Raw genomic sequence first — 27,825 nt, forward strand, 5'->3', positions numbered from 1 at the left:
AGACAGTATAAAGACATCAAAAATTAACTTCGGAGTATTTTTGTAGGCTTTACCTCAATCTCTTGTGTTCTTTCTTCTAAGCTTTTGACATAGATAACTTTTGGATTTATCTTTTTTAGTCCTTTCTAATGAGATATCTCTGGTATAGATGAGATCTTCTTTTACATTATCTTTAGTTACAGTAAATGGGTATTGAAAGAAAACTTAACTGAAAATCGCTACTGCTTTGAGAACTTTGTTCTTTATATCCCTTTGTCCTCCTATTTGTTAAGGGTCAGGAAGCAGACCATTAGCTTCTAATGGTTGCTAAGGAATTCAATAATGCTTGCTTTCCTTAAGATCAGAGAAATTCGTCACAAACACATTTCTGTTTTTCACAAAAGTGATCTAAACAGTTCTTAAGCAAAAATATTTATAAAAGTTAAAATACTCTATTTTAAATGTATGCAATAAAAACAAAATAACAGATAGATAGGAATTTTCTGATGGACAGCTTGTAGGCATGCCTAGCTGATATTTCAAAAATTAAAAAAGATTTTTTTAATAAAAACAGATTTATCTAAGTACTTTGTCATTGTACAGTGGGAGGCAGATTTCTAAATCTTCTCATTTTCCTGCCTCTTCTCCAGCTGAATTCTGAGGCTAACAGTATAGAGGCTGTTATGAGATAACTGGCCATACACAGATCTGTCCTGTTTATTAAGTTGTATTTCCCCAACTAAAGTATTCATTAGCTAAGTTTAGTTTTTGACATACCACGACATCTGGCAAGACATCCAGGCCTAGGTGATTTTAATGACACTGCTGTAAGATCCACTGCAGGTCCCTGTCCACTGCAGACTTCATCCTTACCACCCCTCTCCCATGAAACTTCAAGTACCAAGACTTTGAATTGTCTGTCATTTAAATTTTAAGCTGCCTTTGCACTTGTTATATAGTTCACGTTCCACCATCCCCTCATGTGACATTCACATATGCACATGGGTTATGCATAGGAGAAAGGAGGTTGTGCAGAGGAGAAATGAGTATGAATTAGAAGCCACCTGAAAAGGAAAACAAATAGTTCTGTGGTTTTATAAGAATTACTTAAATTGCTAAAACACAGTAGTTTTCACTGTCTTGTTTATTTACTGACAAGAAACTAAAGCAATGTCTGTCTCAGCATGTAGATTATAACAGTTCATATTGAAGGCATATCATTCACACCATGTGTGAGTTGGTGATTTCGGGTTAGAGTAGCTTGGTCTCATGGACTCATCCTGTTGTGATTAGAGCATGAAAAGTGTACTCCTGGTGTGCATCTGTCACCTGGATATAATCTTGTTCACACTTTTCAGAACTGTCTCTTCACTGCAAGCTGAAGCTTGTCAGGTGGTGATAGTAGGACAGTTGATTTGCAGCAGTGGTTTCCTGGTAGGTACAGTAAGAAGATTGCAGAGCAGAAAAATAACCAAGTAGCCAGGGAGATGAGAAAGTGGTAGTTTGCTGGGGAGTTGCTGGGTTTTGGTGTCTAGTTTCAACAAGTTTTTCCAGACTATCTCGTAACCACTAGTTCAGAGAATGTAGACTCATCATCTAACCAGCTGTCAGACTGCAGTAACTGGAGGTGGGCAGGTTGACTCTAGGGCAGAATCATCTTCAGAACAGTGTGTTTCGATTTAACTGTGACTAAATTTGTGTCCTTCGGCTGTACAGTCCTTCTTGTTCAAGTCTAGTGAAAACAGGTTGTTCTCTTAAAAGTTACAAACTGTTCTCTTTTTACATCCAGGTTAGTATGCTAGTCTGCTGACGTAATTGGTACATAAAGTCTCTGTTTAATAGAGTACAGACAAATTCCAGGGTTGGGCAGTACTTAATACCTTCATTTATTAGGTGTGCTGAGTCATTCAAGACAAACCATACCACACATACTGCTTTCAGTGGCCATTTCGTTTTAACTGCCAATAAGTTTTGATGGAGTTTAGGCTTCATAACCATCTAATTATCTTTTTAGTATGGCAGTTAGACATGCATTTTTAGCTACTGCTTTTTCTTTGTCTCCTAAAACACATTGAAATATGACTTCACCTGTATAATACATAGCAAGCTTCTGTTTTGTTATTTGCTGTAGACAATCGAAGTTCCTTCAGAAAATTTAATTGGACAATCAAAATCCACTTGTAATGCCTCAGTCCCTGAAGTTGCTGTTGCTCTACTTCTGATTGAGTAGCAAATCAGTGAAGCCTAAAGAAGCAAGGAAATAGGGGAAACTGTTGAAAAACTTACACTTTGTGTTGGAGGATATAACTGGTTTTGATTTGGGAAAGTTATAATGTGAGTTCTGTGAAGGGTGAGGAAGACAGCAGAGTCACTGTGATGGCATTAAAAACACTCTTTTTCTCTTTCTTTAACTCAATGTTGACAAGTTTTCTTTAAAAATGTGAGGTGTTAAATACAGTTGTAAGATCTCATAGGTGGAAGAGTATGGGCAATTCAGCCATAGATCTGGCTACTTGTGTTGCTACTGCTGAACTACTAGAAAACTTCCAACAGCCATAAACATGAATTCTACAGTCTCAAATTCATGCATTAATGAAGAAAATATTAAAAAAGAAATAAGCTTCAATTCAGAGGAAGAAAAAAATGTAGAAAGTGTGAGCAAATTGAAATAAATGTTTAAGACAGCACCTGCTTTCAACATACTGCATCATATTAATTAATTTGTTGGTGATTATTTGCATGGAGAAGTACTTTTACAGAAGCCTGTGAAGGCTTGAGTAAAATCTGGTCAGAAAAGTGAACAGCTAGTATAGTTTATCTTTGAATAATTATGGGGGCATTAGTGTAATTACGAGTTTTTAATAGGTTTTTTTTTTTCCCTTTACAGTGCCCACTGGTTTTTGGCTGTTATCTGTTTTCCTGGTTTAGAAAAACCCAAATATGAACCAAATCCCCATTATCTTGAAAATGCTGCAATGCCGATGAAATCTTCCTCTTCAGATGGAGAGAGCAGCACACCTTCTCCTTTGCCAAATGAATTAGATGCACAAAACTCGCCTTCCAAGTCCACAGCAAAGAAGACATTTACCAAAAAGTACAGTACAGCTTTAATTGACCCAAACACTGAAACAGAGGACAGCGAATCTTCATGTTGTAGAAGAAGTCCTTGTAGGGGAAAAAGTGCTTTCAAAAAACTGAATCAAATAGACAGTGACGTGGAAGAACCCAACACTGTGGAATTGGCATGCCATAAACTAGACCATAGAACTCTGGATGAAAATGGTATACAGGGTGAATTCACAGCTGCTAGCCAGTCTATGGGTATGTAATTGTAGAAATATGCACATTTTAATGAAATATTTGGAGATTTCAGATCCGTTACTACTTCTGCAGTGATGTAAACTTCATGCTTCAAAAGTTTGTGGCTTAAGTTCAAGTGCTTGCAGTATAAGTAATTCATAGCCATTGCATTTAAAAGGTTTCTGTGGCTATTGACATAACTCTCATGGCAAAGGACTGGACATAAAATACTTTTCCTAAATCAGATTAATTTTTCAGTTCTGTGAGCTTTTTTTTCTAACAAAGTAATTTTGTAGATACCACTTTGCATCCCTCAAGATTGCAGTTGTTATGGAAGGAATAGTAATTGACCTTGGATCCTTATAACGTTGTGCAGGTGAAAACTGACCTAAGATTATGTGAGCAGACTTAATATCTTTTATAATTTAATATCTTTTATCATTTGATATTTTGCTTCAACACTATTCATTTCTTTAATGTCCTGATAAGAAGGTATGTCAAAGGAATAAGTAGAAAATAATTATAAAAAAAAAAAATCTCCTCCATGAGCACTGTGTTATATTTAGAGAGGCTTTCTCAATTCATTGCTGCTGTGGAGACTGCGCTCACCAATCTACAACAGTGTTTGTACCCAGGTGAACAAAGAAGCTGGCATACTTGTAAAGGCAGGTGAAGGAATTAGAAAAAGGTTATTTTTCTCTGTTCACTGCAACATTTGGATCTTCTTAAGGCATAGACTAGGAAACATCTGATTATGCAAAAGCTTTTACTTTAGTCACCAGTAGTATTCCTACTGACTTAGTTTACACAGTAAAGAATTGTATACCTTATAGTACAAGTTCTGAAAATATCACCAGTCATATGGTTTAATCTGTATTCTGCAGGCCATTACAACTTCAGTATCATTGTGGGTATAAACAGTACTAATTTCTATTCTAAATGTATTCATTTGTGGTAACATTGTCACTGTTCCTCGAAGGTCTGTGAGACGTTCTGGGGGTGCGCGTTCTGGGGGTGCACGTAGATATGTTCTTGTTTGAGTCTTTTCATTTTGTGTGTGATTGTTACTGTTTATGATATTGCTGCTGTATGATGTGGTCTCATGTCTTGGATGCTGTTACTGTTGCTTGTCTGTAATTAGTTGTAATTTACTTTATGACTGATTTTTACTAGGATTGCATTTCTTGCAGTTTGTTTCTGGTTGCATTGTATTGGCAGCTGATGATCATTTCTGACTTGAATGCTCAGACTCTTGCTCTGCTGTTGAAGATGATGCACTGTTTTATTAAAGTAGATGTTCTCAAGGGGCACCGTCCTGAATTAAGAGTGAGATTGATCCTAAGGATATGTTTAGGAAGCTAAATTTAGATGCACTGTATTTAAAGTCCCATTTCAACCACATGGAAGATAGGCATTCTGCCTTGGGTTATCTGAGCAGTTCTGGAAGGATGCGGATCTGGACTGTGCAAATCCATCCAAGGATATCTCAAAAGACCGCATGTGCCTCTGATAGTGTAGTCAGTGAAGCCAAGAGACTTCTTCTCATCCTAAAGCAGATATAGAGTAGCTGTTCAGTTAAGTAGCTCTGTGCTCTGATTATGGTTTACTAACATGGAGACCCTAGATGCTAACTATACACGGGAGTCTAAACTGAGATGGCTTGATCTCAGTCTAAATCCTGGTGTTGAACTCGTGAATCTGTAGAAGTTCATACCTAAATAACTTTGAAATAATCCAAAACATATTTATTTTTATTACTTATCTAATGGCTTTTTCATTGCTCAGTTTTTGAACAAAATGTGATTTGTCTCAATACCAATTTTTATTTTTTAGAAATCTGTCAGTAGTAAGTCACATTAGTGTATGACCTACTTCTTATGCTAAGGTCTTTTCAAAGGTATTGAGCAAGATTAATTCCCAAGTTTGTCCCTGTGGAGCTCTGCTGGTGACCTCTTTACAAAGTGTTACCTTAACATCTCTTTTGAAATATTTTCTAATGCAGATGTTCTCCTTTTTTTTTTCCCACTAACTACTTCACTGCCCTATTTACTGTTCTTATAGAAATCATAGTTTCCTGTAATAGTCAATATGTCCTCCAGTGACACCATAACCAATACTTTTATTTTTGCCATTGTTTAGACATATTACGTAGCCCCTTTCTAGGAAGATTTTGAGTTTTTCTGGCATGAATTACTTATTTTTAATTTATTTCCACAGTTTACTATTTTTCCCATCAAAATCTGTTTTGAAGTCTTGTATGGTAGTAGTAAGACTTAGTGAGCCTGTAGCAGTCTGTATTTGCTTCTTGTACAGATATAGTTAGAACATTTTTTTTTCCTTTTGATGATGTTTCCCACTAAGTATGAGACTAAATATATAAAGGTCATTGGGAGTGAATTTACAGATAATCTTTTTATGTAACAAACTGTGAAATATTTCTAAGCTGCTGCTCCCAGGAGAGCTGATCCTTCATTCTGTCTTGCCTACCAGTATGTTCCCAAGCTGTGCCTTTTCCCTTTTACCAACACAGGTCTTCATATGACTGCACAGTGAACTGATGGAGGAAATTATTCCAGTTAAAAAATAATAAGCTCGCCTATTTCAGTGTGATCCACTGTGTGTGTGGATGTATTTGGTGTTATGAAAGGAACCAGCTAGGGATAGGAATAGATGGTTATTTTAGAGAGCATGTCAGAGTGCCCGTTTTGGTAGCAGTACCACTTTAGACTGTTATAAAGGCTCCATGGAACTATGGGAAATTTCATAGTGGGTGTTTCAAATTTTTTTAGGCATTTCACACAATAAGAAATAGTTTCTGTTGTGCTACTTATATGAAGCTTTTCACTTTTGCTCATATGCATAAGTAAATTATTGTATGTTAGCTGTATCACAGTTACTGTGAGCAATCCTGAGGAAATCTGAAATATTTAAAATGAGTTTGGTCTTCAGTGAGGACACAGTATCTGATGTTTAAATATCCTGCTGTCTGTGATTGATGCAGATGGATTGCACAAAATCAGAGTAAACTATAGTGAAGACTCAGCTGATGGCAGTAAACTAAATGAAGATGAGCTTATAGATTTTTCTGAAGACCAAGATAACCAGGTAAAGAATTTAGCAATTTTATTTAGGAAATGTGAACTGTTGTGTTGTATTTTAATGGACAGCTTAAAAGCAGTATACAGATTGTGAATGTGCATTGTCTAAAGCTACTTATCTTTACAAGTGTCAAGTCCAAAGCACTGGTTACCTACAAATATCTGCAGGTTAGCTGACAGAGAGGATTATACATTTTTTTATTTAACTGTTAATAGAAAACTGCATGTAATTTTGTGAGTCTTTTGTGTAATGACAATATTACACAGTGGTTTTAGTGGGAACACTGAAAGTCAATACACTTTTATCTTTTGTTTCCCCCACTCCATGTTCATCTGTTAAACCCAAGAACAAGTTTCCCTTCTTTCAGCTGCATTTCCTGGATATAACCAGACACTTTTAAGTATGTCCTACTCTATTTTTTTGTTTCATTGGTGCTTCTCCTAATCGGATTTACACAGCATGGATTTAAAATTGAGTATGGTCCTTGTTCATTTTGGAAAACATTTAGATTTTAAAGCTATGGAAAGACTGAATATTAAAATGTCCCTGACTGACTCAGTGCTGGTTATGAGGGCATTATTCTGTAGCTCTGTTGCTTCTCTAAATGTAAGTTCAGTGCAAGCAGGACAGAAGTTACATATTTGCTCTTCCTATTTGGCCTTCCTGTTCAGGTTCCAGGTGTATGACCTTTTCTGGGCTTCTGAGTCCAGAACAATTACTTTTCAGTCTGCAGCTATCTGTGATGACTTCCAAGTAGCTATGTATATGTGTACACAGATATAAAAGCTCCAGTTGATGTTGAAACCCATCAACTGGACTTCGCCCACCTCTCCTGTCATGCCACCTGTGCAAACATTCTGAGTTTTGCCTGATGGAACTGCTTGTCTGTTTTGTAGCAGTTAGAGATTCCAGGAGATGGAGAATATGTATTACAGTATTTCCATGTATTACAGTCTGAAATACATGGCATGAAGGCGGGGAAGCAAAGACATGGCCAGCTGCATTCCTTGAGAAAAGGAACGAATTCCAAGCTCCTTAGTTGCCATGTAGCTTAGAACTTAATTCAGGCTGAAGCTGTCACTGATATTTTCTAGAATGCACAAAACAAGTGTAGAAATAACCATGACAAGCTGGGTGGACCAACCTTTTCATCTGCCAAAAAGGAATTGAAGCTGCAACAAAAACGAGTGTACAAGGAGCTAGGCAGTGGTTTCTAAGATGGTAACATGTTCATGGCATATCTTGAGGATTTCAGTGGCAGGATCCTGTGTGTTAATGAAAAGTACACAATGCACACAAAAACGTTAATAAATCATGCTGGTGCAGGGATTCCCATTTTTTGAAAACACATCTTTCCCCATAATGCAGTGATCTGTGGTAGTAATATTGAATTCAATGGAAGGGTAAGAAACTATGGATCACTGGGATTCTTTCAGGTACAACAACTTAGTGCTTTTGTTCATTAAATTTCCATAACCTTCATAGCAATTAAATTTGAAGTCAAAAGGCCAGAGGATATTTCCAGGCTTGTGGTATGACTCTTTTTGCAATCCTTAATCCTCTGTATCATAGTTGTTTAATTTTCCTTGCCCTAAGAATCAAGTTGTTGCATTTTGGAGCAAAAATACTATTTCTGAGCTTGTTGCAGATCTTGTCTCATTTCACCTGTCAGATAACATATATGAAACTGCCAATTAAGTTTCTAGTATTCACTGGCAAGGAAAAGTATTGATCATTGGCTTATAACCAAATAATCAAGATTCACCTTTTCTAAGCTAGCAGTGTTTTGAAAATATTGGTTGCATTTTTCTAGTTTCACAGTCCTTAAATAAATAGCAGCGTTCAATCCATGTCATTCCAGCATGAATTTCAGAAGAAACTGTGTGACTAAAAGTTGGTCAATTTAACAGACTGCGAATCATTTCAGATCAAAGCTATCATTTCTTTATTAAACTAAGTTATTGGTCTTGAATGAAAATGCTAAGTGTAACAATAGTTTCCATTGCATCTGTTTGAAAAAAAAAAAACCCAGTATTAGCTTTTAAACACCTGTAACTACATTGCTTCTGTAGGAAGACAGTAGTGATGATGGTGGCCTTGTAGATGATAACTGTAATTCAGAAATGGGACAGTGGTACCTGAAGCCAACTATCTGCAAACAGTAAGTATTAAAAGAGTTAAAGTAGAAATTTCATAAAAGTTTATGAAATATAAAAGGCAGCAATTATGAGAAAGTCATACATGAATCTTCAAATGCTTTAATCAGCATGCTGTTAGGGTTTGAGTGAGAACTTTGTACTTGATATTAAAAATCTTTAGTAAGCAGAAAATTTATTGAATGGAACTACTAGTGAAATAATAGCTTTTTTGGTTTCTGTTAAGCCTTTGTGCTGCATCAAGCAGATGAAGATTGTTTCTTCCAATAAGGCTGTTCTTTGGTATTTTGCACTCAGATTCCTACAAAAACAAGATGCAGAAGCATGTTCAAATGTATCCTATGTTAAAAAGCAGATTAATGTTTAACTGCCCCCTTCTCTTATCTAAATGTGCTGTAGCTGTTCCTCTTTATTGTCTCTCTCTGTACTTTTTTCTCTTACAAAAAAGTGTTCCACACTTTTTAAAAATTTTTTAATCTGTTCTGGATTTGAAAACTTTTTTTTTTTTTAATATTTGATGCGCAGGAATAATTTCTTTGTAAATACTGACTGCATATCTTTGCATTATGGTGTAACAGATACATTATTCAAAATCCAGAAATATTGTTACTAGTGTTGCTACCTTGACAGTTTCCTTTGTATTTTTCTCATAATTTATCTATTTTTGTATTTCCTTTCTTGTGGATACAAGGTTTGCTAGAAAGGTGAAGACTTTTACAGTACACTCACAGTACATTCTTTGGAGGTAGAATAGAATTACAGATGAAGAGGTGTTATGGAATATATGACTTAATACATTTTCAAGGAAAAGTCCATCTGTGTTCTGTGATTTAAGAATATTTATGAGCTTCTGCTTATAGCTTGCCTAAATGTGTCCCATTTTGATGGCAGATCATCTGTGCATAATACTTTCCAGCAGACAGTATCTTAATCCAGTGTGAAATTTCATAACATCTTTTATGCTTAAGTATCAAAAGTCATTAAAGGCACTTAAATACTTTACTATTAGAATATTTTAAAAATACTTCTCTATAAAACAGAAATTACTTTGAAAAGGTTTTCACTTCTTCCCCCTGCAAAATACATTTTTAGAAGAGCATTTTAAAGAGCATTTAATGCTTTTTTTAAAGAGCAACACCTATATAAGTAGTTGTATCAGAAATTAAAACAAGCACAAGCAAATATTATTCAAGCGATTATATGCTTATGCCTAAAAAATTGCATACATGTAGATTAGTTTATAAATGCAAACACACCTCTACATAAATGCATGCAGATATTTCGTCTGAATTTACTAGTTTGAAGCTTCTTCAGATGATGCTTTGAATGTATATATGTTATTGTTAGATAAGAAAAAGCAGAGATTTGTGAAAAGTAATTGCATTTATTTATCCCTTAAAATACATACTGCATATAATGCTGAAATTTTGAGCTCTGGTATGAGTTAGCTTTGATGTAGGAATCCAACTTGCATATAAAGAGGCATATAAGATTGTTGTGCTTCTGTCTTCTGAAAAGGTAGAGTGCTTTCGATCAAATGATCTAAAGCATCTGTAGTATGCAGGAGAGGAGTTGAGCAGACTTGGTTCTCTAGAAAATACTTGGTTATAGATACATTACTTTTTAAAGTCTTCCAAATAGAGTTGGTGCGTGTTTTGTGTGTAACTACCAGCTGCATTTCAGATTCAGGCTGGGATCACTTATTGAACGTGCTTTCCTAATGTCTTCTAGCGTGCTGTGGAGTGTTCCATCTAGCCTCAAGCTGCTACTCCAGCAGGACGTTTGAGGGCTCTGTGCCTTACTTTCTCTTGCCAGTATCCCAGATACATTGTGCTCTTAAGTAGCATTAGACACCTGAAGGTGTCTTAAGCAACTGTAACAAATTGTCTGACAGTACTGTATTTTCCTATGTACATTCCTAAGTGTACTTGGTGTATGGTTCAATATAAAGATAACTTGCTGTTTAGCTATCCCAATGAGGAGGTTACAGCAGTGCTGGCAGAACTTTGGAGTATTGATCTAGTTTTGTTAAGGCCACCTCACAAACTATTTCTGTGTAATGCTGTGTTTTACAAGCTGCTGTAAAATATTGTGTACTTAAAAACTTGTGTTCTCTGTTAGGCCCTGCATTTTGCTTATGGACTCACTGAGAGGCCCTTCCCGGTCAAATGTTGTGAAAACACTAAGGGAGTAAGTTTTCTATCTGATGCTTGGGCTTTAGTTTGGTGTTTGTTTGTTTGTTTTGTTTGGTTGGTTTTTTTTGGGTTTTTTTGTGGTTTGTTGTTGTTTTTAATTCTTCAAGGAATTAAAAAATATTTTAACTTGCATGGTCTTTTGTTGTAGATATTTAGAGGTGGAATGGGAAGTCAGGAAAGGCAGCAAAAGAAGCTTTTCCAAAGATGTCATGAAAGGTTCCAACCCAAAAGTGCCACAGCAGAACAACTTCAGTGATTGTGGAGTGTACATCTTGCAGTATGTGGAGAGCTTTTTTGAGGTATGTATGTTCTTGAAGCTGTTTTTGATTCCTGCAGCAAATACAAGCTGCGGAAATTATTACAATTATAAAAAGCTCCTAGTGCTGCCCAATACCTATTAATGAGATTGTGTTGCAAAGTAATTTATACATAAACATGAGTAACATTTTGAAAGTAAACTAATTATCCTTTTTATTTTTACATACATAAAAGAAATTGTAAGCCATAAAATTTTCTGTGGGAATCTAAGGAAAACCCATTTAGTCTTCCTTTCTGTTCATCTGCTGGGTACCCTTTAAAATCATCCAGTAAGAACTTGAGTTCAAAATCTAAACTACAAATGCACTACAAAAAGCTTGATCATTTTCCTGTGAGAACCGTGACTGGCTAAATTCAGAAATGTGACACAGGTAGGGGGTTTATGTTTCTTTTGGGGATATCTTTAACTTTTAAAAAATATGTAAGTGAAATCATTACAGCTAAATGCCAAAACTTGTTTCCATTGAAGGAATTGTTTGAATGCTTACTTACTCCCAAGCTGACTTGGTCTTAAAGTTACACCTCCTTTCACAAGTGGAGGCATTAACACCTTCTGGTCTAGTTTGGGAGGAGAAATGATGGTCAAGTGAGTTTGCTGCTTGCTTGGGACAGTAGTAACACTTTAGAATCCCTGGTGCTTTAGAGCATTGTTCTAAACTCTTGTGTAGTTTTAAACCCTGTTCTAAACCCTTACCTGGAAAAGCTGGCAGCTTTTCCATTCCTCAGCCCTCTCTCCATTCATACATTACACCAGAGCATTAAGGCTTTAGCTGAGTGCATTCATGCAAATGGAAGGCAAAAGCTTTGCTTTACCTATGAGTTCCTGAGAGCTTAGAATTATAACCAAGTGCCTCCTGTTCTGTTCCCTGGGAGTATGAGGAGCAGCCAAATTTTATTAATCCTAACCCATTGCTTCTTGCAAATTGATGGCTGGATTATGTCAGGCTGAATCCCTTGTCCTGCCTGTCCAGCAGTGTGCAGCAGCTTTGTCTGCCAGAGAATGGGCATGACACGTGCATGTGTCAGAGAGCAAATCATAGGATATTCTCAGAAGTAACTCCAGTGGGGACGGAAAACGTGAGCTGGCTGCACAGTACTAAACTCTCTTGAAGTTACTCAGCAAACTATTTCGGCTGCTTTGTATTTGGAAAATTGCCCACAGTCTCATTTTGCACCAGCTCTACAAACTTGATGGAGAGCATGTGGGAGCAGGTGCTTAATCTGATGTTTGTGAACAGTTCAGGCACATATTTTTGTTGTCTGCGTATTTATTTGAAGTACTGAAATCACGATGTGTATCTTCCGAAAGCGAGGATGGCTTGTCAGGGCGGGGGAGCCGCGAGGAGCGGCCCGGCGAGCGCTCAAGGCCGGGGCTGCTCCGCGCTCCGAGCCGGCCGTGCCCTTGCGGGCCGCCAGGGGCCGCTGCGGGAGGGGCAGCGCCGGCTCCCCCCGAGCCTGCGGGGCGAGGGGCAGCGCAGCGCAGTGCCGCTCGTCCTCCCCGCACTGAACAGAGACGGAAAAATGCTGCTGGTGCAACATTAGGCACTGACATGTTCCGGTGCAGAACGTCACTAGTTTTTTTTCTCACAAGCAGCCTTGCTGATCTTCCCTCAGTGATGAATGTAATTCACTCTTAAAGAACCCTGATGATGTAAACTGGAGTACAGAAAGGGAGGAATTTCTTTGAGACACAGCAGTGTTCCCCAAATTGTCATTTGGTTAGGGTGGAATTGTTGTACGGTATCACTGAAGAGGAGTAGATAATGCGTCGTAATAATAATTATCGTAATTATTTGGATGAATGATACCTAGCCAGAAAACAGAATGGAAGTATAAAAAGCACTGGCAGTAGGCAGGGGCTTTGTTTTCTAGGGTGAAATCTAAATCTCTCTTGCCTAGTTGGTCATGATCCTAAAGGTTATTTATAAGAAGAGGAATGTTTTGGATTCCTGATCAGCTCTACATTTTAATGCTAGTGATTCTTAAAAAATGTCCTATATCTTTACAGTAGTTTTCTCCCTCACTTGCTGGTTTTTTTTTTTTGGTTTTTTTTTTTTTTAATTAGAAGAGTTTTACACATTTATGCAGACAAATGCTTAGTATAAAAGATGTAGCAAACACAGTAGATTGTTCAGGCATTCTTATAATCAGGACTGTGATCTAGTTGAATTTTAGTCTGTAACACACTGAAGCTTGATTGATTTTACCATAGTCATACATGTACAAAACAGAGAAATTGTAGAAATTTTGTTTGATGCTCATGGAATGAAGTGAGAAAACATGTACTTTTCCTCACTGTAATTTCCTTCAATCATTTAGGCTATAACTCTTTAATATCCAAATGATCTTTTTTCCAGAATCCCATTTTGAGTTTTGAACTACCAATGAACTTAACAGACTGGTTTCCACGCCCAAGAATGAAAACCAAAAGAGAAGAAATACGACAAATAATCCTGACGCTCCAAGAACAGCAGAACAAGGACAAGAAGGGACAGAAAGACCCAAATTCAATTTTGCAGGAAAAGACAGAACAACTTACCAACAACAGCTCAGACTGAATGTTGTATCTGTTGCATGTTAGCTCCACAATCAAAACTGAAACCTACATTTTTGTCTGCCCAGACTAAAGATTTGGCGTGTTCTCTGCTCAAAGTTACTTGGGAATGTTTAATGCCTGTATAAATGTGTGTCATAAAATGGTTTAATTCCCACAAAGATGTGTATTAAGTGAGTCTGTACATATGTTAATGAGGCCAACTTTTTCAGCATTTGTAATTACTTTTTTTCCACTTGATAGGGAGCTTTGGTTATGTATTTCTGTTAATAGAACTTAAATAGCAACTTCTAAACATAAAGGAAATAAAGAAAATATAGGTTGAAATGGTTACCTTTTTCTCTTTCAGTTAAGTTTTAATGTTACATGCTTAAGTAACACATAGGGAATGATTTGGTAGTGAGATAATTAATTCATATTTTGCCCCTATTTAGTTTCCCTTACAAGATTATTCAGCTTGCGCTACAAACAATAATATGGGTAAGTGTCTCAATGTACCATGGCCTCTGAGAGGGTGATTCCCATCCTCCCAGTATCTAAGTGTAGGCAGTGTCATAGTTCATAGGACCGCTTCAGATTTGGGGGTTTAGAAGATATGCATTGCAATTACAATTCCACCCTTGCTTTAGTGGGACAGGCTAGGGAAAGAGGGAGAGTGCTCTTTGACCAGAGGTAACTCTTCAAATAGTATTATAAAAGTGGTTTCAATTAAGTGATCTTGAGTGACTCTATTAAATCATATTTTGTGGATCCCAATTGTTGTACAGGTGTATTTTGAGACTTTCTTCATTATAAAATTGTATTTTGGTAAGTGTACTTGGAATAGCAGATTGCCCACATAACATTTTCTATGTTACAATTCTGAATGTTACATTCATATGTGCTTTATCTAAGTAATGAACATTTAAAAAGAAAAAAAGTGTATGATTACTATTTTTTCTAATATCCATGCAAAAAACCAAAATACCAGTGTTCATTGCTTGCTTGTTTGTTCTTGGCTTTAGGTAGCATCAGACTAATGTAGGGACTTGCTTGGATATTTCCAGTGTGTTTTGATTTTACAACAATCTAAAATGTCATTGTTGCTTAAACTGCAAATGTAGCCTTTTATCCCTCTTCTAGAAAGGCTTTGGCATTGAAATGAGGAAAGTAAGAAAAGATTTGTACAAGGATATATATCTCCATTTTTCTACTAATGCAGATATCTTTGAAGGGAACCAGAAAGTGCCACTTCCCAGGAAGGAATTTGTGGGAGTAGAGCAGGATCTTCTGTCTCTCCTTGCAGATAGTATTTTCTCTCCTGATTTTTCTACTGGGAGTGTCATTTACCATTCCCTTCTCCCAAAGAGAAGCAGCAGAGAGTTCATTAGCTGAACTCTGGGCCCCTTGAGATTTTATTTTTGTACACAACATCAAGTCTAGCCCAGTGCTTCATGGCCTCCATGAGTTTTGATTCTCACTAAACCCTGAAAATACAGCTGCTAATGACATTACTTCCAGGGCATTCCTGCACAGAGGACTCTCTGTGACACCCTTCGATTACCGGGGGTTTCTCTCACCAAGGCAGAGTGGTTGTACATAGAGCAATACAACTGTGGGCTGCTAATCTTTTGTACAGATAACCTGTGGGATTTTGGGGGAGTTGGACATTCCCTGCTTTCTCTCGCATAAACCCTGGGCCCCATGGAGAATATGTAAGCACCACATATATGTGTTCTGTTAGAGATGACTCCTGCAGTTTTCTTGTTGAAAGAATGTGGGGGCATTTTCCTGGACTATAAATTAAATACTTAATGTGCACATCTCCGAGTTGTTTCCTCCTTCAAATTTTTATCCAGTATTCTTGCCACTGGTGGGGAAAAATAGGGATAAAGTAGTTCCAGATTGTGGAAATGCAGGGTCTTGTGTATCTGGCTTCAGTGCAACTGACATATTGGAGTAGTAGTTTATACAAGAGAGGGAAGGAAAATAATTTCTTTGAAATAGAGGAAAGACAATTGCATATAGAATGTATTCCTTCCTAGTCTAGGCCTTCCCAATGATATGTTTTAATTATATGAAATATTTCCACATTTCATTGATACAGTAGTTTTCCTTTTTCTAATATTTGTCATGCAGGTTCATATTTTGATGCTGTAGAACTATTTTGTTCTCTTACTGGGAATGGCCTGGTGCTTCCTTCTTTTCCTTTCTCTTTCCTGTCCTCCCCTTCATCCTCCCTTTTACCCTTTTTCAAAGCTGTGAAGAAAGTGTTGGATTTGCTATCATTCAGTGTTAATGGTCTCGAGATCTTCAGTCACATACGGCAAGCTAATATACATGTTGAATATAGGAAACCTATTTTTTTAATAAAATGTGACGTTAATAGAAAAAAACCTACAGAATTAAGAATGAGTTATTTAAGACCTTCTGACTTTAACAAGTCACTATTGCATGTGCTTGGTAAGTGTTTTTTATTAACATGATGGTGGGCAATGCTGCAGTGTTTTGCAATCTTAACAAGTTTTACCAGTGCCTTTCCTGAATCAGATTTGTTCAGTGGAAGCTAGTAGGGTGGGGACCAGATGAGTGTATTTAATAATTACATGACAACATATGTATTCTATGGGAAGTATATGTTGTATATTTCTGTAGACGATTCAGGATTACAAGTGCTTTAAGAGTAGCCTGACTGCATTCTGCAGTGTACGGGATCAGATGGCTACCTAATTAAATGTATCTGTTTGTATTGTTTTTCAGGTTGGGTAGAATAACACTTCAGAATTCTTATTAAGGTTTTAGATTACTTAGCATAAAAAATGCATGTACTTGTGGTGCACATTTGCAGGATAGCTGCAAAAGCAGAAGAGACATCTAAGTAGTCCCTTGTGACATTTCTATTTTTCCTGCTGAGAAACTGAGCACACTCTTTAAAGACCAGAGACTTTGAACAGAATTGATTTTTGAGGTTGTAATAGATTCTTGTCTTGAAAGAATCTGACTTCCAAGACATTCAGTAAAAAAAGTGAAAAATCAAGCAAGCTTTATAGCAAGATGAGGAAACTATGCTGTTCATTTTCATTTTTTACAAGTTTTGCATAGCAAATGAGAAAAGCAGAACATACATGATTTTTAATTTCTCTTAATATAGTACTTCTGGAAACTGAAATACCAGACTTCTCTTATAAACAAACAGCAGGGGTTTCCTTAATTTAGTAATTCATATTTTCCCCTCTAATTTTTAAATAGAATGGAGTTTTGGTTGCTGGTTAAAGCTTTACATTGATAACATGACACATGTATTTTAGCATATGAACAGAAGTAGATGCTTGTTTTTTGCAGTCCTGATTCCTGAGAATGATGAGAGGTACTGGAGTCTGATTTAAAAAAAATTCTTTTTATTTTGGTACAACACTTTTTATAATAGTCTTTCTTCAGTGCTGCTTATTCAGTACTCCTAAAGAACTTTGCAGTGAGTTGGGTTCACAAAGGTGCTTCTCCCAGTTTTTTGACTTTCCCCATCTACTTCTGGAAATCAGAAGGGAGCTGATGTTGCAAATGACAGCTTTGAAACAATAAGAGTGAGACAACAGCCATTTTATTTACCTTTCACCACCATTTCAAAGTAAATCCTTTCTGCTTAACTCAATAATGCCTGCTCAGAGCTATGATGAAAATGTCTGTTTTCTAGGCTCGTCTGGTTAGGGGAGGCTGTAATCTAGAAGATGATTGTTCTGTCAGTTGTGGTCTGATGTAGTTTTTTGACAGGCTTGATTTTGCTTGTTTTTAACAAATTTGCATTTGGAATTGTGCAACCCTGTGGTTACAAAAGGAAACTGGGTAATGTACACCATTCCTTATGGATTCCTTATTCAATTTTGAGAGTAATTGCTAGCCACAGCCTAGATTCAGACAGCCAGCTTGTTTCTTTGCTTGTTTATATTTTCCCGTTTGTTTTTTCCCTTAGGTTTTTATTTCCTTTCAGACTCACAGTTGATGTTCCTGTGGGAGAGTAAGCTGTGCTATTTGCAATGCATGATGCTTAAAAAGATAGATAAGCAACGTTCATACATGAATATATATGAACAGAAGATTATCTGGATTTAAAAGTATCCAATTTCTAGCAAATGAGACAGACTTGACTTACCTGCCTTTTTTATTTTTTGTCTTCCCTTCTTTCTTATTTGTTAATGCTTATTAGTCAGTATATAACTCGCTAGAGTTCTTTGGGGTATGACTTTACCCAAACAATCATTAGATAAGTAATACAGCAGTGGCAGGAAAGAAAATTATTGCCATTTTTAAAATAAAGGGTTCTTGTATATCTGCAGCAGTAGGGCTGAATGTACTGCATAAACAGATGGTTTATTTTAATAGAATAGTCGAATCCACATCGTACAACTGTCCATTTGCAGTTTCTTGGTTTTAGATGATCCTTAAAAGTTCCATTGTCAGGACCAGGGTATCTTCTACTGTAAGCTGATTGGGTAAGGGTGATGGGAACCAGACTAGTTTGCTTCAGCTGAGTATTTATTATTCCCCATTAGTTGTGAGGATCCACTTAGAGAAAGAGCATCATGCTCTGGCCAGCCTGAGCTTCCTGCCTGAAGAGTCTGTGTAGACTCTGGCCTAAACACAAGATTAAAACATGTGAGATTTCCTTAGTGGTGTACCTTAGGGAAATTTATCAACTATTTACGCAAAACTGTATCTGTTTAAATGTATTTCTAAGTTTAGGAACTTGGTTTACCTTTACATATATGCTCATGTCAACTAAATATTCTGTAACTAAAGATACCAATGCAATGTCTCACAACAGTAATTTGCAAACTGTTAGCAACCTGTACCCCATTGTCCTCCAGATGTAACTGTTTAAAACAAGCTCTGTGACAGTGCCTGTTTACATCAGACTTCTTCCTAACTTCCATTTTGAAAAACTAGCCTGTTTCCTGTATCTTTATGTTTATTTAAGAAATGCAGTGGTAGTCTGGACAGAGACATTACTAAACATTGTACCAAGCCTATGACATTAATTATAGGAACTCTCAGGAAATGCTTCAAAGTTTCTAGGATCTAGAGATTTAGGATCATAGAATGGTTTGCGTTGGAAGTTACTTTTAAAGATAATCTAGTTCCAACCCAGCTGCTGTGGACAAAGACACCTCCCACTAGACCAGCTCAGAGACCATCCAACCTGGCCTTGATGAATGCTACACTGTTTATGTGGCAGACTGAAAACAGTAATTATTCTAGTTCTAGAGAACTTCATATTTGCCTCTTCGGGCCAGGAAATTTATTTTATACTATATATATAATCAGTAATATGCCAGATAGTGTGTCAATTCTGTAATACAAAAAAGTCAGACAGGCTAACCCCAAAAGAGCACTATTACAGGATGACATGTTTCTCACAGAAAATAGCACTAAATAGGTCATAAATTATACTGGAATGCAAACAAGTGGAGTATGTTTTTTACTTAAATGTTCCTCAGTCCTGAAACCTAAACTGCTTTGTAAACAATATTGTCATAATATCTCCATGTTACAAAAGGGCATTGAAAGGCCGTGAGAAGTTGCACAGCTTCCTCCCATCCTATAAAACCACTGAAATTTCTAGATTTCAAACAAAATTTGCAGTGCAAATGAATGTTTAGGTTCCAGAGTCAAGAAGACATTTTTAAGCAAATGTCTGGAACAACGTGTTGATTATTGTGTTTGTATGGACAGCTTATGATGCAATATTTAATTAAAAAGTCATATAGCTTTTAATTTTTTTTTTCCTTCTGTGAAAGCCAGGTGTTTGTTTTGCAAGGACAGTGTTCTGTGGATGAATTTATTAGCTCATTTTTGGCTCTACACCTTACTTATCATGTACAGTCTTTTTTATGAGTTTATCATTCTGCTCTCTTTCATTCTCCATCTTTCATACACGGTTAATGAACTTGAATGCAGTAGTTAGTCTGAGTTCTAACTTGCCTTCTCACTTGCATCCCTGTATCTTTGTTCTCTGTGTAAAACAAGTAAGTTTGTGGAGTCAGTGAAGGTTCCCTATTTCATAGGGACATCGTTGAATTCAAATAATTTCTTGAAATTTTTGTCAGGCCAGTTAGATGCTAGGTGGGGTGAACTTGGTTTCATTCTTATTTTGTCCAGTCAGAATTGCCCATATCATTATCTCCATGTTGCAAGTTGAGTGCTGGTGTTCAGGGGAAGACATTAAAAGCATTTTAGTTTAACTAAGCTAACTACTCTAAACTGCTGAGATTCATGCTTCAGCTACTCTCAGTTTTGAGCATTGAAAAGTAAGCTTAAAAAGATGCTTGCTGTTTACTTAGCTACTTGAGAGAAACCAGATTTGCGGTTAGAACTGTTTTCCTAGTCTGAAATTCTATTGACCTGAGATTTATTTGAAGCCAGCGGTTGAAGTGAGTGTTTAATTCTGTCTTCCAATTTCTTGCTCTGTTCTTCACACAGTGCAGTGCTTTCAACTGTGCTTGTATAGAGCTGTTGTTTGATTATTCTGGGTTTGGAAACTCTGGCAAATCTGACCCTAAACATCAAATTGGGCACCTGAAAATGAGAATGTAGGTAGGTAATGACAGCTGGAAAATTTTTGTAAGTAAATTGCCAAATGGATAATTTTCCTGTAGCAATAGGTCATGTGCTTGTGTTTGAAAAACATTATTCAGATGATTTTAAAAATTATACTTTTTTCATTACATTGTCATGAACAATATGAATCATATAGCTTGTAGTTGTCTTTACTGTAAAATTTTAAGTTCCCTAATCATTGACTTAGCATCTGTTGCAAGAAGTGGTATCTGAAGAACGTGTGATCACACAGACATTTGTACATGCAAGGGGACTAAATTAAGACTCCTTATACAATTTAAAAATTTTTGGATGCTTCCAGCCTTCTTAGTGGTTATGTTTGTCTTGCTTTATGTGTATTTTGCATTGTGTACACTTTGGTTTTTCTGACTTACATTGTCCATATATGATGGTCACTCCTAGAACTAATGCCACAGTTCTCGGGTTTGTTACTCCATAAGTGGTCATAGTGTGTTGTTATTTTCTTGCTTACCTAGATGAAAGCATGTGAGGGGAGAATTTGTTCTGGTGATTTTTACAGATTTTACCCAAGCATCACTTGTCCCTTGCTGTTTTCCCTCCTTCCAAACCCCTGATGAGATCCCTTGCGTACTGGTTCTTCTCTCTTGGCTCTTATATCTGTTAATATTTTATTGTGTCTCTGAGCTCAGTTCTTCAATCTACACTCCAGAAAAATGGCCACTATCTTTTTCCCTCTATGATCTTGTGTTGCCAACTTCATCAGCAGAGAAGCTGAGGAAGTATGGGCTGGATGAGCAGGCAGTGAGATGTATTAAGGGCTGGATATCTGAACCTGGAGGTGGTGATCCATGGTGCAGTATCTAGTTGGAGGCTGGTAACAAACTGACCTGAGGCAATGAGGCAAAACAGAAGAGGTTTTCTCTGAGCATCAGGAAACACTTTTCTGCCGTGAAGGTGACCAAGCACTGGCATGGATTGCCCCAAAAGGCTGTGGAATCTCCATCCTTGGAGATACTCAAAAGCTGTCTGGACATAGTCCTGAGCAGCTGGCTCTAAGGGTCCCTGCTGGAGCATGGGGTTGCACCAGAAAACCTCCCGAGGTCCCTTCTGACCTCAGCCACTCTGTGATTTGAGAGTTTGCTCTGAGTTCCTGTACTCGGTGTGACAAACCTGGCTGATGCTGCAGAGGAAATACTGGGCAGTGCTGCAGTGGGAGGGCTGCAGTTCCAGGTGTGCTGTTCTGAGAATGAAGCTACAGGGGTCGAGGCCAACCCACAACTGATGCTTGTCAGAAGTTCACAGCTTCACTAAGTTTGGTTGTATTTCAAGACGGTTGGCAAAAGGCACAGCTCTGGCATAAAACACAACTTGCTGCCAAATTTAAAACTATCCTACAAGTCTCTGGGCAACTTCATTAGAAAGTATAATCTGTGTTACTGTTCTTTAACAATGTGAGCAGAAACATTTTAGCTAGCATTCAATTTGCAGCAAATACCTAGTCTGGAAAACTTTAAACTGAGCAGCCAAAGGTTAGTGAAGGTATTATAAGCAACTGAAAGCAAAATGCAGCACTTTTTTGGTACCTGCTATTTTTCTGGAATAATTTGAGTAGTAGTGCAATTCCTAGAACTGTTTGTGAGCAGATAAGTGATTCAGATTATTAGCACATTTAGTAACTGAGTCAGAACTGGACGATTTGGCATTCTCTGGGCCAAATAAGCATGCCAGGAGAGAACATCATGCTACAGTGAGTGTTTAACTTCTCAGTGAAGTTTGCCTTATCTTGCACTTAAAGTCCTACCACAAGAGGTTGAAGAGCTGGTGGTGGAATTTAAGTGTGGGTGTAAAACCCAGTTCAAGGGCTGCTCACTAGCAGGAAAGTACTCAGGGTGAGGTTAAAGATAATCTAGTTATCCCACATATGGGAGGGGTATGGGGAAGCAACTTGAGTCTGCCTGTGCTTTTGGTAGTGTTCAAGTGCATGTGTAACCGCTGCAAAGGAATAGAGAGCTGAAACAACGTGCTTCTTTGGCAGACTATTTTTCTGGCAAAAGAGTATTATTCCTTCATACAGCAATCAGTGGTCCCCCAGCAAGCTTCTTAAGTGGTTTTCCCAGATGGATAGCAACAACACAGTTCACATCTTTGAGAGTGGATTTATTCAAGAAACAATGTAAATTACACTCTGTCTCTTCTGTATAACAACCCCACAGTGATAAGTGAAGGCTAGACAGGAGGGAGGTGTCTGCAAGAGCTTTGCATTCCTACCTTAGCAGCATTAGCAGTCTTCCTTTTCAGTGTTTTTCTTGTGTATATTTTTTCCTTTCTTGCTTCTTACATCAACATGAAGCATAGGAGAGTTACAGCTGGACCCCCATTTTGCCAGACCTCCTCTGGTCCCTGCCTAAAGGTGTATTAGAATTTCAAGGGGATTACTTACTCCTCTTAAATTTTTCTTTCCCAAGACTAGCTCAAAAACTAAAGCTAAAAATACCTAAGATGAACAGTCTGAAATGGGATGGAAAAAAGTCCTCAAGGTATGTTTAACAGGACGTAATTGTTCACAAACACACTAGATAAACTGTGGCTTTTACAGAAATATTTACAAATCAGTTAATAACCCCACAGAATTCCCTTTGCTAAGAAGTGTGGGAAGCTCTCAGTACTGTGATCTCAGTATTGAATCCATACTAAAGTTCATTTAACTGCAGGTGAGTAGCCCCTGCACCATGAAGGATGGACAGCCCTATTCCTGATATTTACAGGTTACCCCTTTATTGCAGGCTACTTTTGTTTTCCAAATGAGCCTATGGTTATTTTACTGGCAACTGCTGTTCATCACCGGAAAGGAATTCCAAGTAGGTGATCACAGAGTGCATTGAAGGGGAAGGGGGGCAGGAAGCTAAAATAAAAAAAAGCCAAGTCTGTGGTAATTTGTATTCCATGTTATCTGTGTGTCTTTTCCTGGGTTCTCTTTCCTACACTACAGCTCCTCCCTGTCCTCCAGATGATGTATCTAAACCAGTGGGGCCCATACTCCTTTTAAATATGCATGAGAGTGGGCCCATGATATCTTTGCCAAAGAGGAGCTTCAGCAGAAACAAAAGAAAATTCTTTCCCCAGAGACATGGGGCGTGTTGTACCAGGAATGGAATTCATCTGTCTTCAAATACTGGGATGGCTCCAGGAATATCTTCCAGCTACCCTGGGGTACGGTAATCTCATTTTCCTGTCCTCACCATTTGTGTTTATAGAATGAATTCACTCACAAAAGTAAAACAAAAAGCAGTGGACTTGAGAAGGATCGCAAGTTCACAAGTCAGGGATTCCCCTTACCTCCTTTCATGCTATTATTTATGTGAGCCTTGTTCTCTGGAGCTACCCGCAATTCAAAATAATCTATTTGCTTAATTGAATTATCCTTTAAGGAGAGGAAATTGAAAAATGGGGCCAGTTCAAGAGACTTAACTCTCAGTTAAAAAACAGCTTCAGAAACCAGTCACACATTGCTAGCGGTGAAAATGCAAAACCATGGATCTTCCTAAACTAACATGTTGTCAAAGAAAGAAGTACTCACAGATTGAAATGAAACAGGAAGACTTTAAATAGGAACTCTTACCTTAAAACACAATGTCTGTATTGAGCTGTTGAAATACAGAAGGCCTATGGAAAAGTTAGGATATTGAAAAAAATTCAGGTGTAGTCAAAATAGATGTTCATGTAAACTCTGCAGGAAAGAGAAAAAAAGGATCATTTCACTACTGTCAAAATTGGAGAATTATGTACGTGCACATAACATTAAGTAAAAGGGAGCAGATAAAACTTACACATTTATTTCCAGTAAATAATTTACATGATAAGGAAATGAATGGTGCTTATCTAGAGTAAGCCTGCTTGGAAAAGAACCAAAGATTGATCCTGGAAGGAACGTCATCTACTACTGCTAAAATCCCAGCAAATTTTCTTGTTCTTTCTCTGAACATAAGCTGCTCAACCTTGAGCCAACTTAGAAAGGTTCTTTTGCAAACATATGAGCAAACTATTCTTTATCCAGATAAATAATAGATAAATTGTGCTGGCAGCTTTGATAGCCACATTTGCAAACTCTGCATGGGTAATTCCAAAACTGTTCTATAACCAGTGACTTTAGTTTTTATCAGAAACTGACTGTCAAACTATAAAACAATTTTTAGGGAGTGTCTAAGTGCTAAACCAGAATACTCAGCTGTTAGGAAATGCCGAGAGCTGCTGCTGGCAAGCTGTGAGGTATTTTACCATGACCATGTTACACAGATAGTGTCCTTACATCTCACTCATGTACACTTAGAGTATGCTAACAAAAGAGTGTAAAGCAAATGAACTTCCGGCCTCACATTAAGTCATCAGCTATGACTGAAGTCAGTGCCCATGGACATTTTTACAGGCAGAACTTTATCCATTGCATGCAATGTGTAAAACAGTTGTAGCTATGTGTAATCCACAGGGAAAGCCAGCTATTATCAACATTATTCAAACACAAGCATTACAGCTGGAGAGATGCATACAGTAAAGGCTTGAAATCTATGTCAAACCAGATTTTTGTATTTAATTTTTCATCATATAGTATGGGGAGATAAACTGAGCAGTCATGATACAAAACACTTAAGAACAACCATCTCAGGAATGAAATTTTTAATGTAACTGTGAGCACCTTTGCCTTTTCCTATTTATATTGAATAGTCTGAAGTTTGATCCGCTGAGTTATACAGAAGAATTCACTTTCATTGAAATTTAAGTAGGACTTTGTATGGTCTTTGAAATGAAAACACATGTGATATCCTCTCAGGGTTTTCTGAGAAATCACCTGGAGTCCTTTCCCTGCCCCTCCTTTCAAATTACCACTGGGGCTTTGAGCAACCTGGTCAAGCAGGTGTCTCTGCCCATAGCAGTGGGGCTGGAACTAGATGATCTTAAAAGTTCCTTCCAACCCAAATCATTCTGTGAACAAAAACCTAATATCCTCTCGGGGTTTTCTCAGAAATCATCTAGGGTCCTTTACCTGTTCATTCTTTCAAACTACCATTCAACAGCTCTGACAAAATACAGTGGTTCCTGCAATTACACATCTTTTTAAAAAATATATGGCAACTTTAATGACAAAAGCTGTTTACTGTCCATAACAACCTGGATTCATATTAAAATGTTCGATTTTAATATGTGGGTGAATGGAAACACCTTGGACATCCGGAGTATCGTCAATTCTTTGCGGCAGTGCTACAGGAGGTGCAGGTCCATGTCAAGTGTCAAAATGTCGTGCTGCCTTGTACTGTTGATCTTTCTGCTTTTGGAATGCTTGTGGAATTCCTGGTAGGCCATCCAGAACACGGAGTTTGCACATTTAAGATGGTGCCTATTACAGCTATGGTTCCTCATGAGAGACTCTCTTGCTGTGGTGTGCACAGTGTGAGGCTGCCCTTGGTTCCAGCAGCGCTGACACGCCACCTCTGTGCATTGCCACTTGTGAATGGAAGCTTCTCCACTGCTGCTTGCCCCGCCTGGTGCACCGAGGTGTGGGAGGAACAGGGTGATGCTAAAGGCATTCAGCCCTCCCTCTCAGCCTCAACCTGCATCTGCTCTTTATACAGCTATTAAACAAAGACTGCTTGGCAGCTCCAACCCATCCACACTGTTCCTGTGCACACTGTTCCCGTCTTCTGAAAAGTCTTGGTTAGGCTGAAATTACTGAGGTTCATCCAATTTTCCTAGGAACGAAACTGGAAGTGCTCTTTACATACAGACAGTGGGTACAGTAAAACATGTTTTCCCTTGTTTTCTCTTTCCACTTCTCCCCCCCTCCCCCGTCTTTGCTTAGGTTGAAGTACTTGCACTCCAATTTCAATTGTGAGTCTTCCTGTATTTTCCCTGAAGATTCACAGAACAGATGTTGCTGTATCTTGGGTTATTTTTAAATTTCCCAGGGAGAAAAGAGGGGAGAAAGTAGAGACATACTTCTTCCGATGAGGGAGAGGCACATCAGAGGATGAGATAGTGCTCAGCACTGCTTGGATTGTTTACACTGAAAGTATTTTGTTGATCGTTCCCTGACATTATATCCTGTTTTGCTAAAAGAGGTGGTTTCAGCCAGAAAATTTACATTTTCATTTACTTGTCCATTAACTTTTTTTTCCCCAGATAACAGTTACCCTTATCTCTCTTTTACAAATAAAAGTAAGGCTGATTGTAAAAAGTACTGCCCTGAAAGGTAATGCCAAAGACAAACTTCTGTGCTCTAGGAGTTATACAATGTTTTGATTGTCCAAATTGTTCCATTCTAAATTATGTCAAATGAAGATGCAACCATCAAATTCACCTTGCCACTTTGCAGGCATTTGGAATGTTTTAAAAACCAAAACAAGTTCACAGCATATTTCAGGAGCTGTAGGAATGTTCATCTGGACACAGGATTCAGCTCCACCCGTGCTCTGCCCAGGATGCAGGATTACTCATGCACCTAATGCACTGCCATTTTCCTTCCGTGTGTACGTCCAATCTGATCCTCAACAGAACCCCTTGAGTTTCTCTAGGTTCCCCCGAGAGAAGCCCCTGGGATTTCTCTTTGTCATCTAAAAGAGGCCAAGGCATTGTTAGGAGTATCATATCTACATGGGCAGCTGTGGCTTGAAGAAATTTATGTAAATTATTTATTAGCTAGCGCCCGTACCCACGATGTCCCCGGTGCTGTCCAAACACTCAAAAAGGATGCAGTGAAATACACCCTGCTTAAGGAAAGGTAGCTAGGGCTACAAAATCAAGGAAAGCACAAGATTTTGAAGTATGGTTTGTTTCCCTTTGTCACCAAAATACATATGAACAAACCATAAGGTGGAGGACAAGGAGGCTTTGCACGGGGTCATTTTGCTGCTCGTGAAGTATTGCGTGGAGAGAAGCACAGCGCTATGGGAAAGCTGACAAACCAGCTGGCGACGCCAGGAATGGATCGTGGTAAAGCCAAGGGACAGGGAGTTGACGGAAAGCTGTCGCACGGGAGGGGTGGCTGTGAGCAGCACCAGCCGTGTGACACCCTGGCTGAGCACGGTGCAAGGCCGTCCCTTTGGGCCGCTCTCCCGGCCACAGCAGCGCAGCAGCCGCAGAGGTGAACGGCTGGCTGTAGGCACAGGCCAGGGAAATCCCGCAGAGCCCAGCCTGGCCCTGGGCTGCCTTGCAGCACATACAGGGCTACAGGGGCGGGCGATGCTGTCCTGCCATCCATCGCTGCTCCCACCCGTCCAACATCCGCCAAGGCAGGACCCTGGGGACGCGGCAGGGACAGGGGGAGCCTGGGAGAGGAACCGGGCTGAAACAGCCTCTGACTTCCAAGGTTTGTGCAGCAGGAGAGCCGCCACCTGCTCCGCACCTTTCTTCATGGGGTGATGGTCAGTAAAGACAAAGACAGCTCCCAAAATGGTCCTTTATGTAACCGCGTCGGTAAAGAATAAAGGAGGAGACCCAACTCACGCAGAATAACCACGGGTCAGCCCCTCAGCACTTTCGCGCAGGGCGCTGGCTGCGGGCTCGGTACGGCCGAGGGCCGCCGCGGGCCCGGGGCCCCCCGTCAGGCACCCCCCGCCTGTGGAGAAGGCCGGCCCGGCCTCCCCAGCCGCCCCCGCCCCCGCCGGCGCTGCCCCCGCCCCCG

At 38.6% G+C, this 27,825-nt stretch overlaps 1 protein-coding gene and 1 long non-coding RNA gene across 19 annotated transcripts in view; one reads left to right on the forward strand and one right to left on the reverse strand.

The window, feature by feature from the left end:
* SENP6 (SUMO specific peptidase 6) overlaps positions 1–15,403 on the forward strand; it is a 74,089-nt gene extending 58,686 nt beyond the window's left edge. For all 16 annotated transcript variants that reach the window (XM_086876338.1, XM_086876339.1, XM_086876331.1 and 13 more), the window contains 6 exons: positions 2,867–3,300; positions 6,281–6,384; positions 8,451–8,539; positions 10,656–10,724; positions 10,878–11,028; positions 13,405–15,403. In XM_086876338.1, coding sequence (XP_086732464.1) covers positions 2,867–3,300; positions 6,281–6,384; positions 8,451–8,539; positions 10,656–10,724; positions 10,878–11,028; positions 13,405–13,605 — 1,048 coding nt within the window. In that variant the 3' untranslated portion in view covers positions 13,606–15,403. The remainder of the gene's footprint in view (positions 1–2,866; positions 3,301–6,280; positions 6,385–8,450; positions 8,540–10,655; positions 10,725–10,877; positions 11,029–13,404) is intronic.
* Positions 15,404–22,295: 6,892 nt separating this feature from the next.
* Positions 22,296–27,787, reverse strand: LOC111925800 (uncharacterized). 3 transcript variants are annotated; one of them, XR_015282967.1, is made up of 3 exons: positions 25,368–27,787; positions 23,773–23,880; positions 22,296–22,557 (listed from the first exon to the last, which is right to left on the reverse strand). It is a non-coding gene; the product is annotated as an uncharacterized LOC111925800 (long non-coding RNA). The 3 variants fall into 3 exon arrangements; XR_015282966.1 differs by having other exon boundaries at positions 25,317–27,778; XR_015282965.1 differs by having other exon boundaries at positions 25,192–27,746.
* Positions 27,788–27,825: the final 38 nt, after the last annotated feature.

The sequence above is a fragment of the Cyanistes caeruleus genome, chromosome 2, assembly GCF_971803275.1.
Source record: "Cyanistes caeruleus chromosome 2, bCyaCae1.hap1.1, whole genome shotgun sequence".
Classification (NCBI taxonomy): domain Eukaryota; kingdom Metazoa; phylum Chordata; class Aves; order Passeriformes; family Paridae; genus Cyanistes; species Cyanistes caeruleus.